A 26276-nucleotide genomic window follows, 5' to 3' on the forward strand; every position below is an offset into this window, starting at 1 on the left:
GATGGATCACTTGATGATTACCTTGTTCTGTTCATTCCCTCTGGGGCACCTGGTATTGGCCACTGTCAGAAGACAGGATACTGGGCTAGATGGACCTTTGGTCTGACCCAATGTGGCTGCTCTTATGGTCAGGATTTCACCATGAATGTTAAAAGATTCATTATGAAGTTAACTTTGCTATGTTAATAACACAATGTTAGTGAAAGTGTGTGTAAAAAACACAGCTTCTACAAATCTCCCCTATTTGAATGCATTGACTCCTCAAACAACTCTTCAGGTGTGTTGATTTTAAGTTTCAAAGAATTTATGCCACTTATTTTCCAAAGAGAAAAAGTTAGTACTAAAAATACACATTTAATATTGTCAACATATAGTTCTTTGCCTGGGCAGAGTAAAACAAAGCCAAATGAGCTGCCTGCCCACTCAGTATGTCTTTTTGAAAAAAATCATTTAGTTCATGGTAAATTTCAAGCTAAGATTGCAAAATCGTAACTTTTCAAATTGGACTCGAGCGTTTGTAAAACTGGTTTAAATCAAGGGTTTGAAACAATAAATCAGGTGAGTTACATGATGATTGAAATCCCCATACCCCGACAAGTTCTCCTGGCGGAGAACACAGACATTGCCCCTTCTTTCATGGAGATTTTATTAAGGTGTGGTCTAGTTTGCTGCCTTCTTAATTTCCAACAAAATTTGTGCTAACTGAACATAGCTGATTGTTGGGTTTTGTTTGGTAAAAGATCACCAGCAACATAGCAAGCCTCCAAATGCCATCAGCCCTGTGCTCCGTATTCAGCAGACAGACAGAGTATGAATAGAACAAAGGTCTGGTAAAGCCATGTGCTTGGAGCCAAAACCACATGGCTGTCAGAACTGCCACCAGCAACGAGCGGGGGCGACAGGGTGTGTGTGTGTGTGTGTGTGTGGAGAATCTGCTCCGTGGCAAGTTTTTTTTTGAGGAAAGGGATGTTCCTGGGAAGAATTTAGGAAGGTGCAGGCAAGGAAATCAAGATGGAAATATTGGATGGATGCCTTCCATCACCTGCTCCTATGGACAAGATTTCAAAGAGAGACCCCATCATTCACATGGGAGTTAGTTTAAAACACACAGCATCACCCTCCTCAGTGGTCAAAAATCCTGTCAGGACCCAAAGTTCCTGGCATTGGCTTAGGAATCATGAGCTTTTTAAAGAATAATAAACAGGAGGTCCATTTTCAGCTGGTTTTGGAGTCTTTGAGCCTCACATTTGCAAGTCCTCCCCTCCCCCCCGCCAAAGAGCTGGAACCTCAGGCTCTGCCTACACAGAAACTTGCACCGGTTCAGTTACACAGGGGCAAACCCCTGCATGGCTGCTGGTGGTTCCGTTTAAGAGTAGCTTGTTCTGGCTTTGCTGAACTGCTGGTGCTGCTCTGCATGCAAAGGAGACCCCCCCTAACTTTTTTTTTTTAATCAAACTGGGATGCTCATGCATTCACCTTGTTCCAGGAGCTAGGGCTTCAAATATTGCAAGACCCCATCTCGAAAAAGATTTATTGGAATTGGAAAAGGTTCAGAAAAGGATAACAAAAATGATTGGGGGTATGGAATGGCTTCCATATAAGGAGAGATTAATAAGACTGGGACTTTTCAGCTTGGAAAAGAGATGGCTAAGGGGAGACATGATTGAGGTCTAAAAAATCATGACTGGTGTAGAGAAAGTAGATAAGAAAGTGTTATTTACTACTTCTCATAACACAAGAACTAGGGGTCACCAAATGAAATTAATAGGCAGCAGGTTTAAAACAAACAAAAGGAAGTATTTCTTCACACAACGCACAGACAACCTGTGGAACTCCTTGCCAGAAGATGTTGTGATGACCAAGACCATAACAGGGTTCAAAAAAGAATTAGATAAATTCATGGAGGATAGGTCCATCAGTGGCTATTAGTCAGGATGGGCAGGGATGGTGTCCCTAGCCTCTGTTTGCCAGAAGCTGGGAATAAGCAACAGGGGATGGATCACTTGATGATTCCCTGTTCTATTCATTCCCTTTGGGGCACCTGGCACTGACCACTGTCGGAAGACAGGATACTGGGCTATATGGACCTTTGGTCTGACCCAGTAGGGCCATTCTTATGTTGTGTTAGACACGCAATACAATGGTGAGCATGGGCAACGTGCGTTAGAGCAGCTGGACGCCTTCAGCAGGCTTTGGGTCAGTCCCATTGTGCTGTGTGTCTTTTGTGCTGCAACTGCGTGTCACATATCTGGTACATAAAAGCAGGCATGGTGAGTCCCAAGTTCCTCATTGGTTGGGGGTGGGGATAGTCTTCCCCCAAGACCAGTCAGTCTCCTGTGATCTGGGAGACCCAGGTTCAAGGCCCTGCTTTGACCCTCTAGAATAGCTTGCCTATTTTATAGTGGGGCTCTAGAATTTCATCCCAGTTCAGAACAAAAACCAGTAATGAAACCGCAGTATCGTTAGTGAAATGGAATTCTGGTTTCCCAGCCAGCCTTATGGGTGACCTGGTTCTTCCCCACCACATTGCTTTGCAAGGCCTTATCCTTGTGACTGGGAGCTCAGTGCTCCAGCCGCATACACAGCCTTCCTCCCCAAGAAGTTCCTGGCATAGCTCAGATGCTGGGATCACTGAAGTCTCAAGCCCTTATTAGCCCAGCTCGGTTCTGTGCTCTACAGCCGTCAATAGGAGAACCCTGAACCCTTTTATTAGCCACCACAAGCAGCATCCCCGGGTGCTATTTGATTATCCAGCAGGTATTTTGATGAGGTCGGGGAGGAGAATCAACTTTACAACAGGATTTCCTGAATAGGCAGATGTAGCAGCATGATCATGTGAATTAAATATGGGCTGTTCTCACCCTGTGTTTGCTGTTCTGACATAGATTCGATTCCGTACCAAAATACAGGCCATTCCAAACTGGGGGCTGGGTGATTGACTGCATACACAGGCCAGACTCCTTCTCTTCCTCCACTTCCCCGGTTCGGGCATTGTGCTTTACAAGACACCCGGCGGGGTGGGGACATGGAGGCTGAGCGAGGAGACAGCAACTCTGCTTTTCCATCATTCTAACCTAATTCTGAGCTAGTCAGATGTGACCGTAATCCTTTAATGTGGGCTGACTTAGCCAAGTGTCTTTGCTGTGTGAAATTACAAGGTTAACACCTTTATTAAGGTCTCAGACCAACTGTATTTAGAAGAGAACCTAGTCTCCCATCTCTGCCGGGGGCTATATTTTGAGGCAGGAATGCAATGGTTATGTTCATAGAATATCAGGGTTGGAAGGGACCTCAGGAGGTCATCTAGTCCAAGCCCCTGCTCAAAGCAGGACCAATCCCCAATTTTTGCCCCAGATCCCTAAATGGCCTCCTCAAGGATTGAACTCACAACCCTAGGGTTAGCAGGGCCAATGCTCCAACTACTGAGCTATCCCTCCGCGTGCCTACAAGCGGGGTTAAATGGGGTGAAACAGCTGTGTATGTTTCTCTAGTCTAGTCTTAGCCACTAATACCACATAGGCACACTTTGCCCTGAAGCTGCTGTGTTGTGAAGAGATACTGAGAGCTCTCAGTCACTGAAGCCACCCAGAGATGTGCAGGATCACACACACATTTTGTGTAGTTCTCCCCTCGTTGCGGCACATACAAATGAATTCTTCACTTTCTCCTCATAGCAGGAGTCTTTCACATCCTTCCTCCGGGACCTGCAGTTAGAGCGTTCATGGGCTCTCCTTAACCTAAGATCAGCAGATACTCATTGACCTTTGGAGAGTATCTTTCTAAGCAAACTTCAGCCAACCTCCCCTTAGCAGAGATTAAGCAATGCTTTGTTTTTATCAGGCCATACACTATCTTGTTATTTGAACTATACCACTGCGGCCTGTGGGTTGGACCAGCTCTAGCATCATTAGCTAGTGAAGCTGGAATTCGAATACCAACGTTGCTACATAAGCACTGCCATACGAAAGCCTGGTTTCCATGGTCTGGCTGGGAAAAGCAAGAGGTCATCAATATGGAGCAGACTTAGCCAGGGAAGGCACCCGTAGAGTGGAGCACTCGTAGAGACACTGCTCAAAGACAAACCCCAGCTTTCCTTTGAGCAACACACTGAGATTTCTGCTTAATTCCAGAAGTAGTAGTAAATTGTCAATGGCTGGCCACGTTTAAGCTTTCCCAGCTACTCGGTCTCCGTACTGTCTTGCACTCCAATATATGTCAATCAGAACAATGTCAGGACGACTTCTTGAATATATGCTTGTCCCCTGACTCAGAGAGGCATGGTTATTTTGCACCACTTACAGGCAAACCAAGTTGGCTAGTTAAAGTGGAAAGACCCTCCAAGATATGGTACATGGTTTTAGTTAAGGATGTGATAGGGTATTATATAGTCTAGGTCAACAGGCTGAAGAATTCACAGTGCAGCCAAGTGTACTTTAAAATGACTACTCAAACATGCATAAAGCTTCAAACAACCTGAAAACCTTTCACAGAAACTCTCCTTTGTGTCAATACGGCCCAGGACTCTACTCTGCCATGGCCTTTGACCCTTATTCCTCTCCCACAGACTTCAATAAGTTTGAACATAAAGGGATTGCAGAAGCAAACTCTCTTCCTAACTCCTTATTTTAGGATGGTTTCAACTCAACCCATAAATGAGCTGTTACCAGGAGATGATAAATACATACAAGAGAATTTTAAAATGTTTATAATATAGCCAGCCAACCATTTTCATTCACTTGTCTAAGTCTTACTTGTCTGGCTTATGAGATACTGTCCTGGGCTATGAAAGCATCTTGGGAGAATCAAAGACAAGCTTCATTCTTACAAACTGCTAAACAGCTCAAAAACTGACCCTTCACCATCATCAAGTTAGCTTGACGAGCTATGAAACCAGTACCTTTGAGAGCACCCTTTTAATCTATCCAGCCAGACTGGTGTTTTTAAGCCTCTCTGATTCAAATGCAAATGAGCAGTAAAATCCACAATTAAAAACAAGACAAGAGAACTAAGTGAATGAATACTAAATGGACATATCTATTTTTATTACCAAAACATGAAATTTATGCATTGTGTATTAATTTTTCTCTTTTAAAATCTATTCTCTTATCTACTCTGCATAAAAGCCAATAAATTACATAAATCAGTTGTATTTTTCATTTCTTGACTCAAGAATACAACAATCATTTATGATGATCTGGTAGCACATTTAATTTTTCGGATGAGTTGTGTGTGTTTGTTTTTTAAATATTGAGCTTAGAAATGCTACCATACTGTTGCAAGTTTCTATGCAACTCCATTCTCATTGTTAGCATAATGGTGCAGTTTCCTTGGGTTTCTTCGCTGAGGTACAGACTGTGGTGCAGCCATTTCAGGTGTCAAGGCACGCAACACTGTTCAGTTCAATTGGTTTTAGTACACTTGAACCGGAAGCTGCTGGGTGTGTACAATCCCCAACTCATCCAGCCCCCACTCCCACATCCCACAACATAGCCACTTATTTTAAAGGAACCTATGAGTTCTGATTAGCTCCATGCTGAATGTAGAAGCAATGATTCCATTCAACAGATGTTAAACCAAATACATATGTATTTAATCACCTTAGAGTTCCAAAGAAACATTAAAATGATAGACAAATGCACAGAACTTCTGTAAACGACAATGAACTACGGCAGTAGCATTGTCACCCTCATGCTTTAAACAGTGTCTAAAGCGGCTTCTAAACTGTTAGAAGTTGGGATGCTTTTGTTTAACTTAACAGTGATTTTTGTTTCGCCTATGGTGGTTTCCAAACACTTCACTTCAGAAAATCAGAACATTATTTCCCCATTTGCTTCCGTAAGTGGATGTTTTACTTTGTAGGTCAACAGCATTAGTTTAATTTTGTATTACAATGCAACCTCTAATTTTGTCATGGTGACACTAAAGCACTATTAGTCTTCCTCTTCCCCATCCTCATCTTCGTCACCTTGGTCTCCAGATTCAGTATCATCCTCATCTTCCACCTGAAATAAAAATCAGGGATTTCTTTTGAGAGAAGCAACATTTGAGGGGAGTATGAGCCAGAGACCAAACAAATTGCAAAGTAAAGAAAAACAAGCCTAAAGCAAACCTAAAATTACCATACAAATTGCATTTATATCAGTATTTCAACTTCTAGGCATCAACCATCCTGGATAACCACACTGATCCTGACATCAAAGCTAAGAAGTCAACTCCTGAGATCTGCGGGTTTTATTTCACTCAGTCCTGGGAAGAGGAAAACTGTCGTCTAGAGTGAAAGCAGGGGATTTGGACACGGAACTTCCCAGAGTTGTCACTTATTTTCTGTGCCCTTGGGTAAGTCTTCCTCTGTGCCTCAGTTTCCCCACCAGTAAAATGAGAGTACCTACCATACTGATTGCTGAGACTTCATGTCTATGCAGTACTTCAAAACCCTCTGAATGAAGCCATTAAGTGTTATGACTTCTTTAATAATTGGATGACCCACAAACTTTCCACAGAATGTTGTACGGACCCTCTCTATTTAAACTTGGACCAAAGTTTGTAGAAATATTGAACAGAAACATTTCCACACATTTCTTTCAAAACTGACTGGAATTAGGACATTACGAACTGGTGTAGCATGGCCAAGAGGGGTATTATGTGCCACCGAAAGGCTAGATCTTACATCGAGAGACATAGGATTTAGAGATGCACATGAAGTACTTGTATTCAAAGAAGAAATCTAACCAAAAGTCACCTGGCCAACCACATAAGCAGAAGAGTGACAGTTACATGTGATCCGATGCACAAGCCCAGTTGTAAATTATGGTGGGGTTTGTCAGAAGCAATGCACCCTGAAAGGGGCCAATCTAGCGTGCGCACTTGGTGGATTACTATCTGGTAGTACCGTATGTATCGCTGGGACGTACCCACTCGCAGACGAAGTACAAAATAGCCACGTGTGGTTTTGAAAGACAACTTTTAACCCAAGACAGGTTCCTGCACACAAGAGCTGTCTGGACCTATTTTCTAGCAAGCATGCAACAGCAACACGCTAAAAGCTACTAGCGGTTATTCCTGTCCATGAGCCTCCCTGATTATGGTTCTTAAAGAACATGCTTGTGAGGAGAAGACAAAAAGATGGGCCTTGCAATGTCTCCAGATGGGTAACAAAATCCAGGCTCTGGAGTAGCAAGGGGGGCGCGAGTTTTAAACCTGAGAGTGACCCTGTTTATAACTGTGGCAATGTGTCATGGAGAGAGAGAGACATGCAATCAGGTCCGAAGCCACTGGGCTATGTATGTTAAAACCAACTCATAAAATTCCACATGTAAGATCATTGAAAGCCAGTGCCAACTCCAGGGCACTTCTATTCCACTTCATAAGCAGGCTGCAGCTTTTTGAGTTGTAGCTTTTTAATAGTCCAAGGGCGGTAGCTCCATGGAGAATGTAATACAGCCAGCAAACCTCAAGGTGAAATAGGCAGGCAGGGTTGTGGCAAGGTCCCTGCATGGAGAGATGGTCACACACTCATTGTACCAGGTGCATATGGGGGCAAAACCCCCTACTTTGGGCCCCAGCTGATACCCAGTTTGGCCCACGATCTAGCTGTGCACCTGCTTTATTTATGGCAGATAGGGGATAGGTCTGTAAGTTCTGCCAACTCTTCTGTCTGCTTCTACAACTGCTAGCCTATACAATGTAGATACTGGGAGTGACGGTAGGCATCTTACCGGTTCCCCAAGTTCCTTGAGCTTGTTCTTTAGTGCAAGTATTTTCTGATCCTGATCAGCGAGAAGTACCAGGAGGTCATCCTGTTCTTTTTTAGATTCTGTAACTTCTTGGTGGAGTTTGCTCTTCTCATCTTGCAAGACAGCAACTGTACTGTTGATTGAGTCCAGATGCTGCTTTAGCAATGCTTTTTCCTCAGAAAGTGTTTTAACTTCACTCTGGCAATAGTCACAAAAATAGGAAAGTCACTAACATACCAAGCAGTCAGCTCATTCAAGTCACTCAAGTGACCATTCATGACAGCTCAACATTCCTGCCTCTACTTTGCCTGGAGCTTCAATTCTACAACCCCTACCCCTGCATGTGCGGTGTCTGTCCCTCGTTAGCCATCAGGTCATGTGTAGAGGTTTATGAACCTGCTACTGCCTTCAAGCTATGAGCTTGTCCTTTAGCTAAAGCAGCAGGAGCCCATGCTTTCAGATCCAGAGATTAAACAATACTTTGTTTTAAGAAGGCTGCTATGGGTCACTGTACTCACCACTGGTCACAACTCCCAAAGGGAAGAACTGCAGGTAGCTGAATCAAGTTGGACCTGCCGCGTTAATCACGGTTGGTACACAATGTGCTATGGCCCAGTACCCAGTCTGAGTGGGAGAATTGCAGGATTCCACCCCAAAGAGGTAAAGACACAAGACTTCATACCTGGGGGGTGGGGATGGTGAACTCTGGGAACTAGAGAAAGAAGTCAAAGGTGCATCTAGCTTTTACCAGTCACACCCAAGTCCTGGCTGCAATCTCCAAGGCAATCCAGGCAGGACTGCTATTACAACTACAACCCCTCCCGTTCAACACAGCTTTCAGGTGACCTGGACGACACTTTCAAGTTGGGTTTTGCTTTCTGATGTTTAAGGAAGACTTGACAGGTATGCACGCATGCACCATTTTATTCTAAAAAGTTCAGAAGCACCAAGCCCCATTTACCCCAATTTTTATGACTGCCTTAGAAGGAACATTTTGAGAAGACAAGGTTAGTGCTCAAGCATTAGAGGCCCAAGAGCATTAAATCTTCAATAAAGGCTTGCCTGTCACTGAAGTTTAAAACTCCGTTTTCTTAACATGTATTTAATTTCAACTAAAAATGCCTTTCCCATCCTCAACTGTTTAACTTTCATTTTGACTCTTGAGGTCACTTCTCAAGCTCTCCAGACCAAATCTGTCAGGGCAGACAAGAGCCGGATTTCTAATGTGAAAACTCAACAGGAAAAAGCTTAAGATTTTTGGATATAGTAAAAGAAAGTCAATTCCCAAAAACTCGAAGCACTCTCAAAAGCCTTCCCCACCCTTGCAGGTCACCTTTAATACTGAAGCACTTCACAAAATTGTGACCATAACTGAAAACTGAGTACGCAGTTATTTCAGGTTTTGTGTTTCACCAATGACCAACCTTCAATTCTTTTATCTCTTGCAACAATCTGCCCTCCAATTCACTGTTCTTTGCCGCTGTTATAGCACTGTTGTCGCCCAGAGCGGGAACTGAAGCTGTATTCTGTAGAATAGATATTCAACACCAAGAGCAGTTAATGTTTCAATCATACACACAGTGGTCAATGTAATTTTCACTCATCCAGTTGTAGACTTCTTCCCACCATATAGCCAGCATGCTGGAACTGTGTACAACATGTGTACTCGGACAAAATCAAAGACAGACCGATCTCTGAGGGGCTCTATACACTGTCAGACAGATAGAGAGCTCACAAATGGGAACTTGCATCTGACAGCACTCAAAACAGCAACAGGTTTATGTACAGCCATGAGAAGGGCTTCTGAGACGCAGGCTGGTGGGCATTCCATAAGCACATCCCGCAGTAACAGACACTAGTAAGGCAAAGAACTGCCTGAAAGCAGATTCTTCCTTGAGGAAGCCAACTATCACAAGCCACCTCCATACCCGATTACTGCAGAGGTATAAGAAAGCCATTTAAGTGGGCACCCATGTTGTGCCCAGGTACTGGATATCAGATGATGCAGTTCCTTCATTTGTAAATTGTCTTGTTAATGCTTCCCTTACAGTAACTGTATAAGCTTTGCCATGAAACTACAGACAATGACAGATTCTTGTTATCAGTGTGATCTCTAAACTCATGGTCTAAAATTCATCTCTTAAAATACTAAGTAACTACATGCTTAATAGAACAGTGGCCCCAATCTGTAATACCTCCAAACACTCCTGGAGTTTTGGCAGTTTCACATGTAGAAGATTTGCTGGTGAAGCCCTATATGATGACCAAGCCAATGTAATTACTTTTTCCAAAGCCAACAAATTGCCAGTTAAATGTACAGTATTACACTGTTGTACCTCCTAGTCTTTTTAAATCTCATTCATAATTACAGGTCCACTTTTCTTACACATTTTAAGTAATTATTGCCCACTCAATTGTGTACCAAGATTACATCCATTAAACCACACTGAAGCGTGCATATGGTGTAGGCAACAGATTCAGGAATAAACACACTGACAACACTTTTTCTGACCTTGTTACGTACAGTATGAGTTTAAAATATTAAGCCACTTTCCCCTGGCTTCTTAAGTGATACAAGTATGCAATGGTGTAACACATGCCCTGGTTCTGTGAAGGCATACTCCTCCAGCTCTTATCAGGTATCAACTGATAATTGACTGTTACTTATCTCATCAGTATATTGACTGAAATGAGAGGAAAATAAGGACTCCGCATTTCACTGAAGTTAGTGGGGTTACATCAAGGTAGTGTTAAGAAATACATAACGAATTGTGTCAGATAAATGTATATTAAATAATGTTAGAGAAGTGTGTGTGTGTGTTTGTGCGTGTGTATAATCAACAGTCTCAAGAATGTGTAAAAGGCAACTTTTCTGCTTTCTGCATGTGTCTTGTTGACACTGCTTTCAAAGGTTGTAAAAATCAGAAAGTTGGTTTGTGTCTTATCTACAGTGGATTCTTGGACTGTGTAGATAACAGGGCAAAGCAAACCAGACAAATGTGTCATTTACCAGACACATGCAAACCTCCCTAGGAAAACCGACTTGGGAGGATGGATATTGACTGAGCAGAACTAGCCAACCCGTAACTCCAAGGCCACAAGAAGCAGATACGTAAGAGCGAGTCAGCTGTCGTCAGAAATAAGGGAATACAGGAAAGCAAGGAAAAGACAGCTGGACTGAGTAAGGAGGAGGATAGTGATGGCTAAAAACAGACAGATAAGGAGGTACCAATTAAGAGTTTTAGCAAGAGAAGTAAAAATCTAGCCATTTAAAAGGATTTTGGGTTACTGTGTGTGAACATATATTTAGAATGTAATGTTTATAGATGTTTAATAATCTGCACCTATGTGGTGTTAAGAGACAAGATATAAAGGATGTGTGTTTAACAAAGGAGGTTTGACAACTCAGGATTTACACCAGATGAGACCAGTATGGATCTGATGCCAGAAACAGCCTACCTGTGCCCCAGGAGTGGGCAGTTCATCATTACACTACCCTGCTCGATCTGCTTTACTTATACTTTAGGCTTGATTAAGGTGATGCTATACTGTCCTAAAACTCTATATTAAAGCTTTAAATAGTTCAGCTTAGTACCTGGGCTTTCCCCCAGCAGTAGGGCTTGGTTTTGAACAGGCTCTGTATTATTATGAATGATGACAAAGTGAAAAAAGAGTGAAAAACATTTTTCTACACTTTAATCAATAAGGCCAGGATCAGGAAAGGCTATAAGAGTCCTACTGAGTTACCATTTGTTGTAGCAGCTCTTGTTTCTCAGACTGAAGTTTAGAGATGTCCGAAGACTGTGACTGTATTTGGATCCTCAAGGCTTCTAGTTCCTGTGTCAAAAAACCCCAACAGAATTCACCTGCTTTGAATAGCGACTGTTAGGTAAGAACAAAAGTTCAATTTCTCTTTGGAAGTAAAAGCTACAAATTATGGACCACGTTATTTCAAGTTAGTTATGTGAGGAGTGAGAAGCATTGGTGGTGGAACTAGGGCTGCTGCCGCATGCCCAGGCTTGAAGTGGTTTCCGTCATATCCAGGGTTTACAGTTTGGTTCAATGGCTCTCAGCACCCCCACTATACAAACCAGCACCTCTGGTGAGAGGCATATTTGTCCACCAATGCCACGCTAGGCACGCTGACAGAGTCCTCAAGGGTACCACCCCAGCACCATTAATAACCTCATGGAATTTTTAAGTAGCCAAATGTTTTGTATGGAATGCAAAACTTCTTAGTCATCTATTTGAGACTTGTTACATTTTTTTAAGCTTATCAGATTACATCTTCATAACTCTCCTGGCTGCTGGCTATTCTATACGCATCTTAATTTATGTTGCAGAAACCTTCCAAATGCAAGTTATCTTAGATAAAGCATTTCTCAATCCAAGTACTGTACCTATTAATGTGCTTTCTAATTGGGATAAAATTAATAGTGGAATACTTTTAGACAGACATCACAGATTTCTTCATTTGGTCATTTCCTAATATAGGTGCTCTTTTCCCTGGTGGAAAGGGCTCTGAACACTATATATTTATAATGCGTATCAGAATTTAAGTGATGTTTTCTGATATGCAACTGCTAACAGACCATCACGAATCTTCAGAAGTTCTGTGTAAGTTTCTCCAATGGCTTAATTCACCTCAACACAAAAGTTATGCTCATTCTTTTCAGGATTGATGGTCTTGATGCTCCAGGATTACGAAGAGCAGCACATTAAGTCTAAATATTCACACACTTTGGAACCAATGTTACCAGTCAATGGAAACTTGGCCTACAACCATCTCCCCATCCTCTGCTATTACTAGCCATAACAGGCAGCTTTGCCCAATGGATGACCGCACACAATTACTCCAAGGTTACAAACAAAGGAAGTTTGGACTCAGTATCTATCAAAGCATCAAGAACTCACCCTACGTAGTTCATTAGCCTGCTCCAATCCAGCAGATGCAGCTATCTGTGACGAGTGCTCAGTTGTTCCTGTTTCTGACTGCAAAGACTTCTGCAACACGAGAAAAAGCAACCATGAAAGTAGATTTATTAAAGTGTTCTCTCACAGCTAAAAGGGTTCCTCACCTGTATCTCGAGGAATTCTTTGAGACAGACCTCACGCTTTCACACCCACGGTGGATACAGTGACAGCACAGCCTGCATCTATGGAAACCTCTAATAAGCAGTACCCCTCATAAGGCCCTCTGCCCCTCATTGACCCACACGCAGTGTGAAAGCACACCAACCTCCTTATTTCCTTCCCCTGCCTCCTCCCCAAAGTCCAGCTGGATTACTAGCACTTGGAGGAGAGAGCAGTGGGTAGGGCGGGCCACGTACATCTCAAATGTTACCACCAAGTAACATTCGTTAGTTTTTTGAGTGGCCTCATGCCCACTCATGGACTTGGGCAAGCAGTGTCCTCTCTCAGGAAGGCAGATCATGACTACTAGAAATACCACTCTGCTACACTGAGCATCATACTTAGGGACTAGTGTGTTACTGTCTATAGTGACTCAAGAAGGTGAGTACTAACCTCAGGGCAGACTGTTAGGAAGCCAGGCACAAACGCTAAATGGGTTGTGTGCTCTACACTTAGATCTCACCAACCAGTTACCAAGGGTGAACTCCTCAGGCACTAAAACAGCCTTAACATGGAGTCACACAGCGTTTTTAATAAATTCTTCACCCCCCTCCTAAAACCCATCCCTGTATCGTTCACTAGGATTTCCTCCTGCTCTACCACTGCCTCTGAAGCAACGACAGGGGCATTCACTTACTGCACATTTTGGCCAATTTAGTTTTATATGGCCGGAAGCCCCACCCACAGTGATGGCAGATCACTAGCCTTTCCTTTTCAGAAAGGGTTTTAAGCCCGAGGCTCCCCTGGCTTTTTAATTCAAAGTTGCGGTTAGGTTTATTTCCAATCCCCTCTTCCCGCTTAACCTGGGTGACATGGGGATTTCCCTTCCCCTGGGTTTGTACCCACCCATGGTCCATTGATTCAACATATTAGCAATTTCTGCAGCCTCTAAAACTGTGGATTTTTTTTTTTTTTTTTGGGTCACACGCTGCCTTTACCTAACCATTGCTCCTGGGCTGTCAGATCAAACAGTTTTCCATAATCACCTTCAACCCTCACCCCATTAACCATTTTCTCATAAACTACATTTTATGTACAGATTCAACAAATTGTAATAATATCAAACAATCTGAGGTTTCTGTACTCCATTCAATTGGTCTCTAGGGTAATCTGAAATCTTTACAATACATTTTCTTTAAATGTCTTGTACACCTTAGCATCTCCCTCCTCCATATCATTCAAACCTGGTCTCAGACTCCTGGCGCAGATGAGTTCCCAAATTAATTTTACAAAAAGTTATCTGAAACTTTAACACCTGGTTTACTGAATATGTTCAGTGAGGCCAAGAAAAAGCAGACTCTCCCATCCACTCTAAGACAAGATGTAATTTCAGTTATTCCTAAACCTGGGAAAGACCTTGGACTAGGTAGTAATTACAGGCCAGTTTCTTTAATCAATTGTGACGCTAAGATTTTAGCTAAAGCTCTTGCTATGCGACTGAAAAAAAGTTCTCACACACATTGTGAATTTATTACACAAACAAAACAGATAAGCGTACTTTGTGGCTCCAATAATTTGAATCAACTAATGGATATTATTACCGCTTTGAGAGATTCTAAAGAACTCTTAGCTGTTATTTCTTTAGATGCTGAAAGGGCCTTTGACCACATAACAAAATTTGTATTTGGTAAACAATGTATGGTGTGGATTAAACTTTTATACTCTAACCCAGCTTCCAGGGTAGTTACCAATGGTATTGTTTCTATCCCTTTTCCATTACCTACAGGTACAAGGCAGGGCTGCCCCTTTCTCATTTTCTGCTCGATTTACCTCTAGAACTTTTAGATCGCTATCCGAGCAAATCAGCATATTCATGGTATCAAGGCGGGCCAAACAGAGCACAAAAGTATCCTCTACACAGATGATGCTCTTGTGTTGGTAGCTAAGCCCATGGTCAGCATTCCTAATCTTCTATCCACTATTAATAATTTTGGACTCCTCTCAGGACATACCATTAATTGGGAGTAAATCAGAAATCTTAGACATTAACAAATATGCCCACAAAGGTCTTTTATCAGACTGGGACTTTTAATGGCAATCTTCTTAAATGAAATATTTAGACATGCCTAAGATAAATATAGAACCAATTATTGCCCAAATGGCTAACTATCTGTGGAGATGGAGTTTGTTAACCCTCAGTTTGTGGAGTAAAATTAATACTCAGAATATGAATGTCCTTCCCAGAATTTTGTATGTCCTGAGGGGTCTCTCTAGTTCTAGTCCTCAAACTAAGTTTTAAGAAATCCAATAATATTTTCAGAACATTCATTTGAGGCGCAGGTAAGAAATCTAGACTGGCCCTGAAGAAATTACAGCTCCCCCTGTTTCTGGGACGATTCCGTTTTCCCAACTTGGAAATGATATTTCCTTTTTGTTAAGCCAGGCACCTTTGTGGCTATTAGGCCCCGCACAGACCCCATCTTGGATTCAGATGGAATGAGAACTGGTAAACCTTCTCCCCCTTTCAGGCATTGTAGGTACAAATTATTATAGATCTGATGGCTCCAGAGCTCCCACAGTAATGGCTGTGAGGCAAGCTTGGTCAAGCCTGGCTAGAAAGTTCTCCTTCCATCCATTCTTCTATGCAGAGGCAGTGCTATGGAACAATCCTTTCCTTAAAGCCAGCGGCAAAACCTTGATGCGGAGGGATTGGATGGACAGAGGAATTATGCCTGTGTCACAGCTATCTGACACTGATAAATTTAAACCATTTGTAGATCTTCAGCAAGAATTTGGCTTGCCCTGCTCCAGAGCATGGAAATATCTCCAGTTAAAAGAATTACTTACAAATGTATTTGGCCCAGAGGCACTGGGAGCTCCAGAACCTCCAGAATTTTTAATTATTTTGGAGGAAACTTCCTGGATTTACTCGGCCAGTGGTATCCTTTTACCATTTTCTGGCCCCAAAAAACTGCCAAAGATTGATAATTTGAGAGTTGCTTGGAATAGAAATTTAGGTATACAACTACCTCCAACCCAATGGAATACAATTATATCTATGAGGAGGAGTCCCAAGGTACAACCTGGAACTGTGGGACCACTGTGCCCATATCATATCATAAGGGTGAGTTTCATACCACACATCACAATCATATCACAATGGTGAACACGGGGATCCCAGGGTGCTATTCTGAGATACAGAGTATCACAATTTAGTGTTAAAAAACAACTATAGACCTGAGACTACAGCTTATTCACCAAAAGACACTGTTTTGAATATATTGGTCCCCACATAGGCTAATGGTAATGGGCCTGATCAATGCTGACCGCTCTTGGAAATGTAGCACCAAGGGAAGTACATTATCTCGTATGTTTTGGGAGTGCCCCTGTATCAAGAATTTCTGGTATCAGGTGGGTCAAAAGATCAATTTGATATTGGATACTACACTGAAGCCCTCCTGCTTCAGTTTCATTCTTGGATATATTCCTGATACCTGGAGATTACTTGGAAGGACCAGAGGAGGGATTTATCCAGGTGAGTTTGGCTGGAATAAACCTATCAGCACCAGAAGGGTGATCTTGCCACTGTCAGATTGGGTGGGAGGTTTCCAGGTTACAAGTACAGGGAATGTTCGCTGTTCATTCTCTGCACTAGCTCATGGAATTAGAGGTGGATTGTGTCTCTGGATCCAAGAGAGCATTTGTACTAATGGGATTATCACCAGGTTTGTCTTCCTCCTCCTTCAGAACTGGGGCACAACTCTCACTGGGCTGTTCCAACGCTGGAGGGGAGGGGTTTTGTTTTTTTTGAAAGTCCAAGTCTCTGCTGTCCTTATGAGATCAGGGAGATGGCCAAAACTGCCGTGCCAACCAGGGTAGCATGTCATATGCAGGCCAATAGCCAGAATGGTGTCTACATTAGCACAAATAGTGGCAAGCTCTGGCTATGGCCAATTTTATGTGGCTGGATCTGCTCCATATAAGACCACATACTAGTCTCCATGTAACCAGTTCATAATTTTTCTTAGAATGGTTAGGTCCTCCTTATCTGTGTAACCAGTTTAGTGGGTCCTCCACTCCTTCCATCCAGCCAGCCCTCTGTCCAGAAGGATGTGCCGGGGCGCAATGCTCACATTCTGTTGGAACCATACTGCCTGCATGTCCTTGGGGCATTATCTCCACTGTTGAATTAGTACAGAACAGCTGCCTAGATTTTTCCCTGGAGTACACAGTACAAACAATTTGGCAGTGTGGTAGGTTTGGATACACAAACTCTCACCCACAGTTTGAGGCAGAAAAGCTCTGTGCAGACAACTCAAGCTATGTTTGCTGTAATCAGTGGTTAGCTGGTTATAACAAACCATTGTCTTTCTAGTGCTGACAGCCACAGCAAAGAATTTCTAGCCTCATGAAGGTAATATTTTTAAGTAGCTCTGCAACTGCATACTGAAGCAGTCACTTCTTACCATGTTTTCAATCACAGAATCCTTTTCTCTCAGCTGTCCCTGTAACGCTTCATGCTTGTTTTTCAATTCTTCTATCTCCTGTCGCAATTTGCTGATTTCTTCTGGCTGAATGCCATTCATCTGAAGCATATCGCTATGGGAACTGTGATGCTGACTGTCCTTTCCTAATGGCCAGATATTTGAAAATTAGTACTCAATAGCACAGATTTTGTTTACACATTTACTACACCCATTCACACAAGGTATCGTCTACAGTAATTTGCTTCCCCCCCCATAAAGAAATGGAATTACAAACTATTCAAGATTAAAAGATTATATTCTACTGTGTTCAGAAATCTACCCCCAAACACGTGCATGAACTTCAGAAACTTGCCGTGCCTTAAAAAAAAAAAAAAAAAAAAAGAAGTACATGTGGTTGTTTCCGCCTGCTCATGTAGTCAACCAATGAAAGGGTGAAGAGTCCAAGTGTGGGACAGTAGGTGTAGGCCTGCACTTCACCACAAACATCCTAATGCAGAAAACGATACTTCAGTTCACTCTGTGTTTTGACCTAATGGCACAAATTTTAAAATTCATTTCTATTTCGACAGACATCGGAATACATATCCGAGGCTCAAGATGCCTTGCCAGGTAACACCACTCACATCAAGAATATGAACATAAAATTAAACTGCCCCCTACGTAAAATCAGCCTGTTCACAGAACTGTAGTGCCCCCCACGGCCTGGAGTGCCTGCCTAATCCCTCCATCCCAGCATGAAAAGTCCAGAGTATCCGGACCTTTAAACCCTACACAGACCCCCAAGCACATGGGATTTGCAGCCTGTCCTTAAGGTTAACAGATATGGGCTATTTTGGATCAATGGAGGGAGGGAGTTCATAAGCAGAGGGGCTCTCAGACAGCATTCACGAGCAGTCCCCTTACATGCCAAAGAAAACGGCAATGCAGGACCAAGGAACACTGACGTGGGCCCTGCGTGGCCTCATCCTCTGCCTACTTGGAGCAGTGGTGGTAGGGCAGCAGCACACAGCTCCCTTCTCTCCTCAGGTGCAACAGTGGGATCAGGGAAGAGGTCCGCCACTTACCCCGTAGCTGGGGTTTATCTGCATGTGGCCCAAGCCCACTGCCCTCTTCTTGCGCTTGATTCTCTGCTGGGATGGCATCGGCAGGGCCTTTATCATCCCATTAAGACGCATGAGGCAGTTCATACCTTTCAGGGCTACTGTTTCAAGAGCTGACAGTCGCAGGCACGCACATGTGCCATGCTTTGTCCTCATTCTTAAGCTTTTCTTCACAACAGTCACTGCTACAAACGCACGTTAATGACAAACGCTTCAGATTCTGATGTGCTCACACAGCCACAGGGGCTGGATCCCGAGGCACAGGCCTATTGTGTCTGCCTTACCCCGCCTTGCCAAGGAAACTAGCATGAGTGCCTACACTGATCTCAGCTGCAGCAGTAGGACAGCGAAGAGCTTGAGACCTGCCAGCCTGAGGGTCTGCCTCTCTGCAGTCTCGTAGGCCAAAGCCAACACCATAAACGGCAGCTAGACATCCACAGCAACCAATGCCAATGTCGATTCCTGAGCACTGGTATCATATACTCAGGGTTAACTGTACAGAGTAGGTAACATTTTCTTCAGTGACTTAGGAGCCCAGGTCCCACTGAAAGCCAATGGCATTTAGGCGCTTACATCACATTGATGAATTTTATAAGCTTCATCTGTATAGAATACATTAGGTCATTCATAGAGCAAATTTTCATTGTACAACCCAATGACAGAAAGTTTTCATCCTGAAACATCTCTAAAACCACAAGTGGGTAGTCACAGAAATGTAAGGCTGGAAGGATCTCGAGAGGTCATCTAGTCCAGACCCAAATGCTGAGGCAGGACCAAGAATACCTAGTCCATTCCTGACAGGTCTTTGTCCACCCTGTTCTTATAAACCTCCAATGATGGGATTCCACAACCTCCCTTGGAAGCCTATTCCAGAGCTTACCTACTTTTACAGTTAGAAAGTTTTTCCTAATAGCTAATCTAAATCTGCCTCACTGCAGATTAAGCAGAATACTTCTTGTCCTACCTTCAGTGGACAAGGACGACAATTAATCACCATGATCTTAACAGGCCTCAACATATATGAAGACTTGTTGACAAGTCCACCCTTCAGTCTTCTCTTCCCAAGACTAAACATGACAAATTTTTTACCCTTTCCTCATAGGTCAGATTTTCTAAACCTTTCATAATTTTTCTTGCTATCCTCTAGACTCTCTCCTGCTTGTCCACATCCTTCTTAAAGTGTGTCCAGTTTTGGATGCCACAATACTCCAGATTGAGGTGTCACCAGTGCCAAGAATGGGGGGACAATTACCTCCCGGGTCTTACATGTGACACTCCTGTTAATACACCCGAGAATGATACTAGCCTTGTTCATTGCTGTCTCATTCAAATTGTGCCCTTTCCCACCCCCCCCCCCCCGAGGCCCAGAACCTTTTCCACAGTACTGCTGCCTAGCCAGTTATTCCCCATTTTGTTGTGCATTTGATTTTTCCTCCCTAAATGAAGTACTTTGCACTTGTGTTCATTTAATTTCATCTTGTTGTTTTCAGACCAACTATCTAATTTGTCAAGGTCACTTTGAATTCTAATCCCCTCCTCCAAAGTGCTTGCAATACTTTGGTTTTAGCCACACATTTTATAAAAGCATATTCTCCACTCTATTATCCAAGTCATTAATGAAAATATTGACTAATAACCAGACCGAGGACAGACCCCTGAGTGACCCCACTAAATATGGCCTCAGAGTTTGACAGCAAACCATTAACTACTCTTCTGAGGATAATTTTTCAACTAACTGTGTATCCACCTTATAGTATTTTCATCTACACCACATTTTCCTAGTTTACTTATGAGAACGTCATGTGGGACTGTGCCAAAAGCCTTACTGAAAACTACATACATTACATCTACTGCTTCCCCCCATCCCCTAGGCCAGTAACCCCAAAGGAGGAAATTAGCTTGGTTTGGCATGATTTGTTCTAGACAAATCATATTGGCTATTACTTACTAACCTTTTACCCTCGAATTGCTTACAAACTGATCATTTAATAATTTGTTCTAGTATCTTTCCAGGTATTGGAGTTACGCCGACTGATCTATAATTCCTCAGGCCACCTCTGTTCCCTTTTTTGAAGATAGGTACTATGTTTTCCCTTCTCCAGTCCTCTGGGACCTCATCTGTCCTCCAGGAGTTCTCAAAGATCATCCCTAACAATGCTGAGATTGCTTCTGCTAGTTCCTAAATATCCTAGGGTGAATTTTGTCATGTCCTGCTGACTTGAATACATCTAATTTATATAAATATTCTTTAACCTATTCTTTCCCTATTTTGGCTTGTGTTCTGTCACCCTTGTTAATATCTATGGTGTTGAGCATCTGGTCACAATTCATCTTTTTCGTGAAACTGAAGCAAAATAGGCATTAAACATTCCAGCCTTCTTGATGTCATCCATTAGTAGCTCTTGTTCCCCGTTAAGTAGTGGACCTACACTTTCCTTCATCTTTCTCTTGCTCCTAATGTATTTACAGAACCTCCTCTTAATTACTTTTATGCTCCTTGCTAGGTGTAACTCATTTTGTGTCTTAGCCTCTCTGATTTTGACCCTATCTGCTTGCACTATTCTTTTGTTACTCATCCTTACCAACTTTTCCACGTTTCCACACTTTCTAGGATTCTACTGAAGCCATTAGGCCAGTCTCTAGTAAGAAAAGGCTTCCTGTAATATGGCAACACCCTCATTTCCCTAATCCACACAAAATGGCCTAAGATTTAGTACCAGAATGTGGTAATGAGGCCTATAACTAATTTTTTTAATACACAAAACCATTAAAACTCCTTTACTTTTTCGTTATGAGGTATAAACCTTACTACGCTTGACATGGCAAGCGGACAGAATCCATATAGCAGTAGAGTATCTTGCTAGTTTGTTAAACTGGGTTAGCTGCTTTGGGTCTCCCTAAAGTCATGAGTGAGATTTTACTGTACACAATGCCCCATTTTTTGCTTTTTTACAGCAAATCCATGCATTGTTGGGCAATCGGGCTGCAAAATGCAACCTTTTGTGTTCTCAGAAAAGTTTCTAGCCTCTGATTGCCAAGGCTGACTTCCAAATGTGAAGCAATATGGGGTTGTCTTCCTGCAACTCCAAAAGTCCAGAATGATAGTTCTGACAAGCGTGAACTACCCCATTCATTTCAAAGGGACATCAACTGTGAAACCTGAGGACACCTGAAACTGGTGGCACTTCGCTGCTGCTCATGAAGCAGGAGCCTCCAGTTCGTGTACTTTTTCTGAAATGGCATCCAATAGGAATGAAAAAAAGGAGCAGCAAGGCAACTAGCTGCTGACTCCTCCACCTTTGTCTAACATGTTCAGACAGTACCTGAAGAGAGCCATAGAAGTAAAAATTCAATGAATGGCAGGGCGGAGGGAAAAGGACAAGCTTCCCCACTCTGTTTCCTGAATCTGAACCTGCTGAGTGCTCCTCTCAAGCTGCTCTGCCACTTCCCAGGCCCCTGCAGCGAACACCGCCAGTTTCCCTATTTCTAATCCATGTATCAGTTGTTCACACAAGATATTCCATCACCAATAACTGAAAGTATGGCGGCAATATAAAAAAAATGTATACATCGATATTTTTAATCTAATTTAATAAATTAGATACTGGTAGAAATACTGTTCTAGTTGCATTCTTATTTAATTCAATAAAATAGGTCCTGGTTTTTCATTTGTGTGAATTATAGCGTGCTGCAGAATTTAGGACAGCACGTTGTTGAAACTGGAAAGGATTGGTTTCTGCAGAATTTAGATTGCTTGCCATGAACTACACAGAGAATTGGAAATATGCTATGAAGCAATGATGGATTTCAGTGTTTTTATGAAGTATACCTAGCTGTACTTTAAGGAGATTATACTGGTCCTTGTGCTGCTGGATTTGTGACATTTGCTGTGTAACTGCTGTCTGAAGCTGTTCGTTCTGAGATTTTAAAGTATTAACTTTCTGCTTTAACTCTTCAAGCTGCTGATCCTGTGAAAGAAAAAAAATTGGAATTCTCCTTAATTACTTGTGGAAAATGAATCAATGGGGAGACATGCTGCAAAGCAATAAAATCAATGCATTAGAGTCAAGATTTTATTTACTCAGCCTACAAAAGATATTTTTCATGGGCAGTACCTGTATCTTGTGGACTGCTTATCAGCGCAGGTAAGTTTCCAAATTTATTAGAGGCAGGGCTGGTAGCACTGCTTATTAAGGTGCCTGACACTTCCCCAAGTTATCTAAGCTGGGAAGCCTCTTCCATGTTTTGTAATATCTGGTTTGGAATTCCGTTCCAGCATCCCCAAAAGCCAGTTAATATGATTTCCCCCCAACAGTACATGTGACTGTAGGTGTCTGCTACAGCTTGTATTTACCTGCTCTCTAATGACTTTTTTATAGTGAGTCACAATGTTGTCATGCTGTTCCAACGACTTCTTCACCTCTTCTTCCTGTTTGTCTTCTTCACTAGACTTGTAAATAGCTTTAGTTATGATACCTGTCAAAAAATAGTGCCCTCGTTATTCAGAACACAGCTCATGCATTCATATTCTCACATCCTCCTCAGCTTACATAATTGTGTTGTGCCACAGAGAATCCACCTGTTTTTAAACAAGTTATTAGTCACCCATGCTGATTTAAATGACTAGATGTCAAGCTAGTTCTTAGAAGCTGACTTCAGGAGGCTGTATCAACAACTGGGAAAAGTTCTATCCATTAGAGTTTCAACAGCCCTACCTTTTCCATTAAGGACCCATAATGTTCACCATTCACGTTTTTTAAGGTTCCCCAACCCAGATATTTCTAGTGTAAAAAATAACACTCATGATCACATCTTTTAGATCTTCTTTATTCATTACAGAAGGGGCACATATCCCAGTTCCTTTTCACTTCGTCTGTAAGGAAGCTGGAGAAATGATTTACTGGAATCAGAAGTATAGCTTGTGAAGCCAATTCTTGTATACTATGAGTTTTTTTTCTGTTGCCACCTTCTTGTGCATCATCTTGGAGTACAGACCTTATGGCATTATAGAAGCACAAGTTCAAAAATTTGCCATAACCAATATCCTGATCATTAACAACACGCACAAACAGCCAACTGACTTAACAGTGTTAAGAAGTCAGATTAAGTACAAAACCCAACCTTGCACCAGGAGCATTAATATAAAACATCTGAACTGCAAGCCATGTATTGTAACCCTTATCCATGAATTCTTCCTACCACGTAGAGAATTTTAGGTTTGATCGACCTTTAAAAAATCTAAATTCAGAATGGGTGGTAATTCAGTCAGGGCAATCTGAAGTGCACCGCAAGTGACAGTACAAAAGAAGAGTGTAACATGTCTCACCCTCCAATTCCTTTACCAGTTTGGTAAACTCGTGATCAAACATCATGTGGTCAGGGCTAGAAAAACTCGGCTGAGGTTTCTGAGCAGCTCTGGAATACAGTTCATGTTTGCTAATGAACCCTAGTTTCTCGATGAAGTTCTCCTTGCCAATCCTCTTCTCTATCAGCTGTTTTAGTTTCTCTCTAAAAGAAAAGGGTGTAGTTAGTACGGCACATCAGGCAACACTGTGCCTAGAGAAGGGAAACAAAAAAAATGGAGAGCAGTGAAATACCACCCTTTTTACTCCCCCTCCAAAGGGTACTTTTGTTGGTCAGGAAATGATCTGTAACAATTCCTTTTCCCCCCGTCAAACTAACAGACTTTTCTTGGCACTGGAAAGCTGATTGTTCTCAGTCTGCCACTATCAGCTGTTCACATGCCACAGTGAAAGGAGACATGAAGAAGGTACTAACTGTATTTCTTAGTAAGAATGGCTCAGATGCTTTGCACTGCCTAAGGGCTGTATCAAGGACTTTTCCCAGCTCATTGCCATGGAAAAACCATCTCACATTTTCTAGCCACATGTATTCCCTCCTGTAAGGAATAAATTAAAAGCAGGGGGCTAGCGGGGTTGTTAAACTAAGAATATCAATAATATAGGTTGTGAGGTCTTTCATTTAGAAACTTCTTCCTAATTTAGGGACAGCTGCAAGCCTGCACACAAACTTTCACCTCCCCTAAAGTCTTCAGTTAGTCCGACACCGTACTTACTTCCTACAATTTTCAAGGGAATTGTCATTGTAATAAATGCAAATGCCCAGCAACAGCGCACACAGGCCTTGGACTAACTGCTCCTCTTCTCCAAGGTTTTCGGCTATCTGCCCTGTGAGCTGGAACATTTGCTAAGGAAGTTTAAACATTTCATGAGCAGAATATATAAAACGTACCTTTCCCTTTCAACATGTAATCTCACCCTGAGCTTCTTATTACATCTTAATTAAACATGTAAAGCCAATTTCTTTATCCATTAAAACCATAAGCTTAATTAGTAATATCAGTATGCTACCTCAAATGAAACTGCTCATACATTTAGTTTGTTTTAAGAGATTTGTATAATGTGTGTATATATATATATATATATATATATATATATATATATATATATATTACTATTCAAGTCTAATATCCAGATAACTCAATGTAATATTTAAAAGGGTTCTCTGTACCAAACAGTTCTCTTCCATATGTTAACTGTGAAAACTTTTTGAAGGCACTGTCTACCACTAGCCAGTATATGATGCTTAACTGTCAATTAGATTAAGTTCCTCTTCAGAGAAGTGTATTTATCATTACAGTCCATTGAGATTAAGAAGTATTTCCCCATTTCTGTGAGATTACACGTGAGAGATTCTTCACACGGAAACTCCATGAGTTTATTTGCAGTGACACACACTATGGGCATAGCCACACTGAAATCGAGGCGTGCTAGCAGCTTGCATAGGCATACCCACGGCAGCTTGAACCTAGCAAACAGCACCTAGGACCCGGTGGCACGGATCCCAGCACCGTCAAGGAATGCAAATATGTACGCAGGGTCCTGGGTGGGCTTGTATAATGCGCACTGAAGTCTGCGCCTCTCCTGCTATTTTTGGCATACTCACTAGATCAAAGCCAACGTGGGTATTCCTACCCAAGCTGCAGTCACATCAATTGCAATGTACGTGTACCCGAAATTTGCAGAACTGCCCAAAAGCTTCTCCAAGCAACAGTTACCTGTGCTCAGAGGAAATATATGACATGTTGGGGTCCCAAGTTCCATCGCTGGTCCTCTGTAACTACAAATTCCCTCGCCCATCACCTTGTTAAACCAGTAACACCGAGGGAAACGGAGTCCCACCCCTTCTGCATGCAAACCACTGGAAAAACCAAGAAACCCCCGCACTTTGTCACACGTCTTTTCAAATTCACAGATTTGACTATGTTTTGTTTAGTGTCTACATGTTAACATAAAAGGGACACTACCTCTTTAAGCCCCACACCTATCATCCTTAAATATTCTGCAGCATTCCTGCAAGTTTATCTACATTTTTAATGTTAAAAATAAGATCTTTCCATTCAAACGCCTGTATTCTGTAAACATTTCAAGGATACAAATGGAATATTGGCGGAGTTGTGGAGAAAGTGTGTGACAGCAATTGGACAATCGCTTAACCAGGTACAAAGCAGCATTAATAATCCAACTCTTGTCTGCACTTTGCTGCCCTGAAATGGAAAAGCTGGCATTAATTCCTTCATATAGAGTGTTCAATGAAGTGTTTTAGAGGCTGTATTTACTTCAGAACCCACCCACTTTCAACTTTAAGGATAAAAAAAAGGAAGTCAAGGCTTCCAAAAATACACATTTTCTAGCTATACTTAACTTCGCTTTAGTGCTTTGATGGAAAGGATTCACAAAAGTCTAGCAGTCTTCAGTGCATGTCAAACCAAGACAGATGTAAGGTGTGACTCAGCACAAATTAGCATTGGAACAAAATCATGACAAGTTAGTTTGCCTTCATAATTAATGCTGGGATAACAA

The 26276-nt window shown here is 42.2% G+C and overlaps 1 protein-coding gene across 5 annotated transcripts in view; it reads right to left on the bottom strand.

Annotated features, from left to right (window-relative positions):
* Positions 1 to 5568: 5568 nt before the first annotated feature.
* USO1 (USO1 vesicle transport factor) overlaps positions 5569 to 26276 on the bottom strand; it is a 63831-nt gene continuing 43123 nt past the window's right edge. For all 5 annotated transcript variants that reach the window (XM_073340341.1, XM_073340340.1, XM_073340345.1 and 2 more), the window contains 11 exons: positions 25850 to 25960; positions 24470 to 24588; positions 23720 to 23901; positions 22748 to 22869; positions 22223 to 22361; positions 17273 to 17436; positions 12648 to 12737; positions 11481 to 11570; positions 9158 to 9259; positions 7716 to 7931; positions 5569 to 6002 (listed from right to left, as the gene is read on the bottom strand). In XM_073340341.1, coding sequence (XP_073196442.1) covers positions 5931 to 6002; positions 7716 to 7931; positions 9158 to 9259; positions 11481 to 11570; positions 12648 to 12737; positions 17273 to 17436; positions 22223 to 22361; positions 22748 to 22869; positions 23720 to 23901; positions 24470 to 24588; positions 25850 to 25960 — 1407 coding nt within the window. In that variant the 3' untranslated portion in view covers positions 5569 to 5930. The remainder of the gene's footprint in view (positions 6003 to 7715; positions 7932 to 9157; positions 9260 to 11480; positions 11571 to 12647; positions 12738 to 17272; positions 17437 to 22222; positions 22362 to 22747; positions 22870 to 23719; positions 23902 to 24469; positions 24589 to 25849; positions 25961 to 26276) is intronic.

The sequence above is a fragment of the Lepidochelys kempii genome, chromosome 4 (assembly GCF_965140265.1).
Source record: "Lepidochelys kempii isolate rLepKem1 chromosome 4, rLepKem1.hap2, whole genome shotgun sequence".
NCBI lineage: Eukaryota > Metazoa > Chordata > Testudines > Cheloniidae > Lepidochelys > Lepidochelys kempii.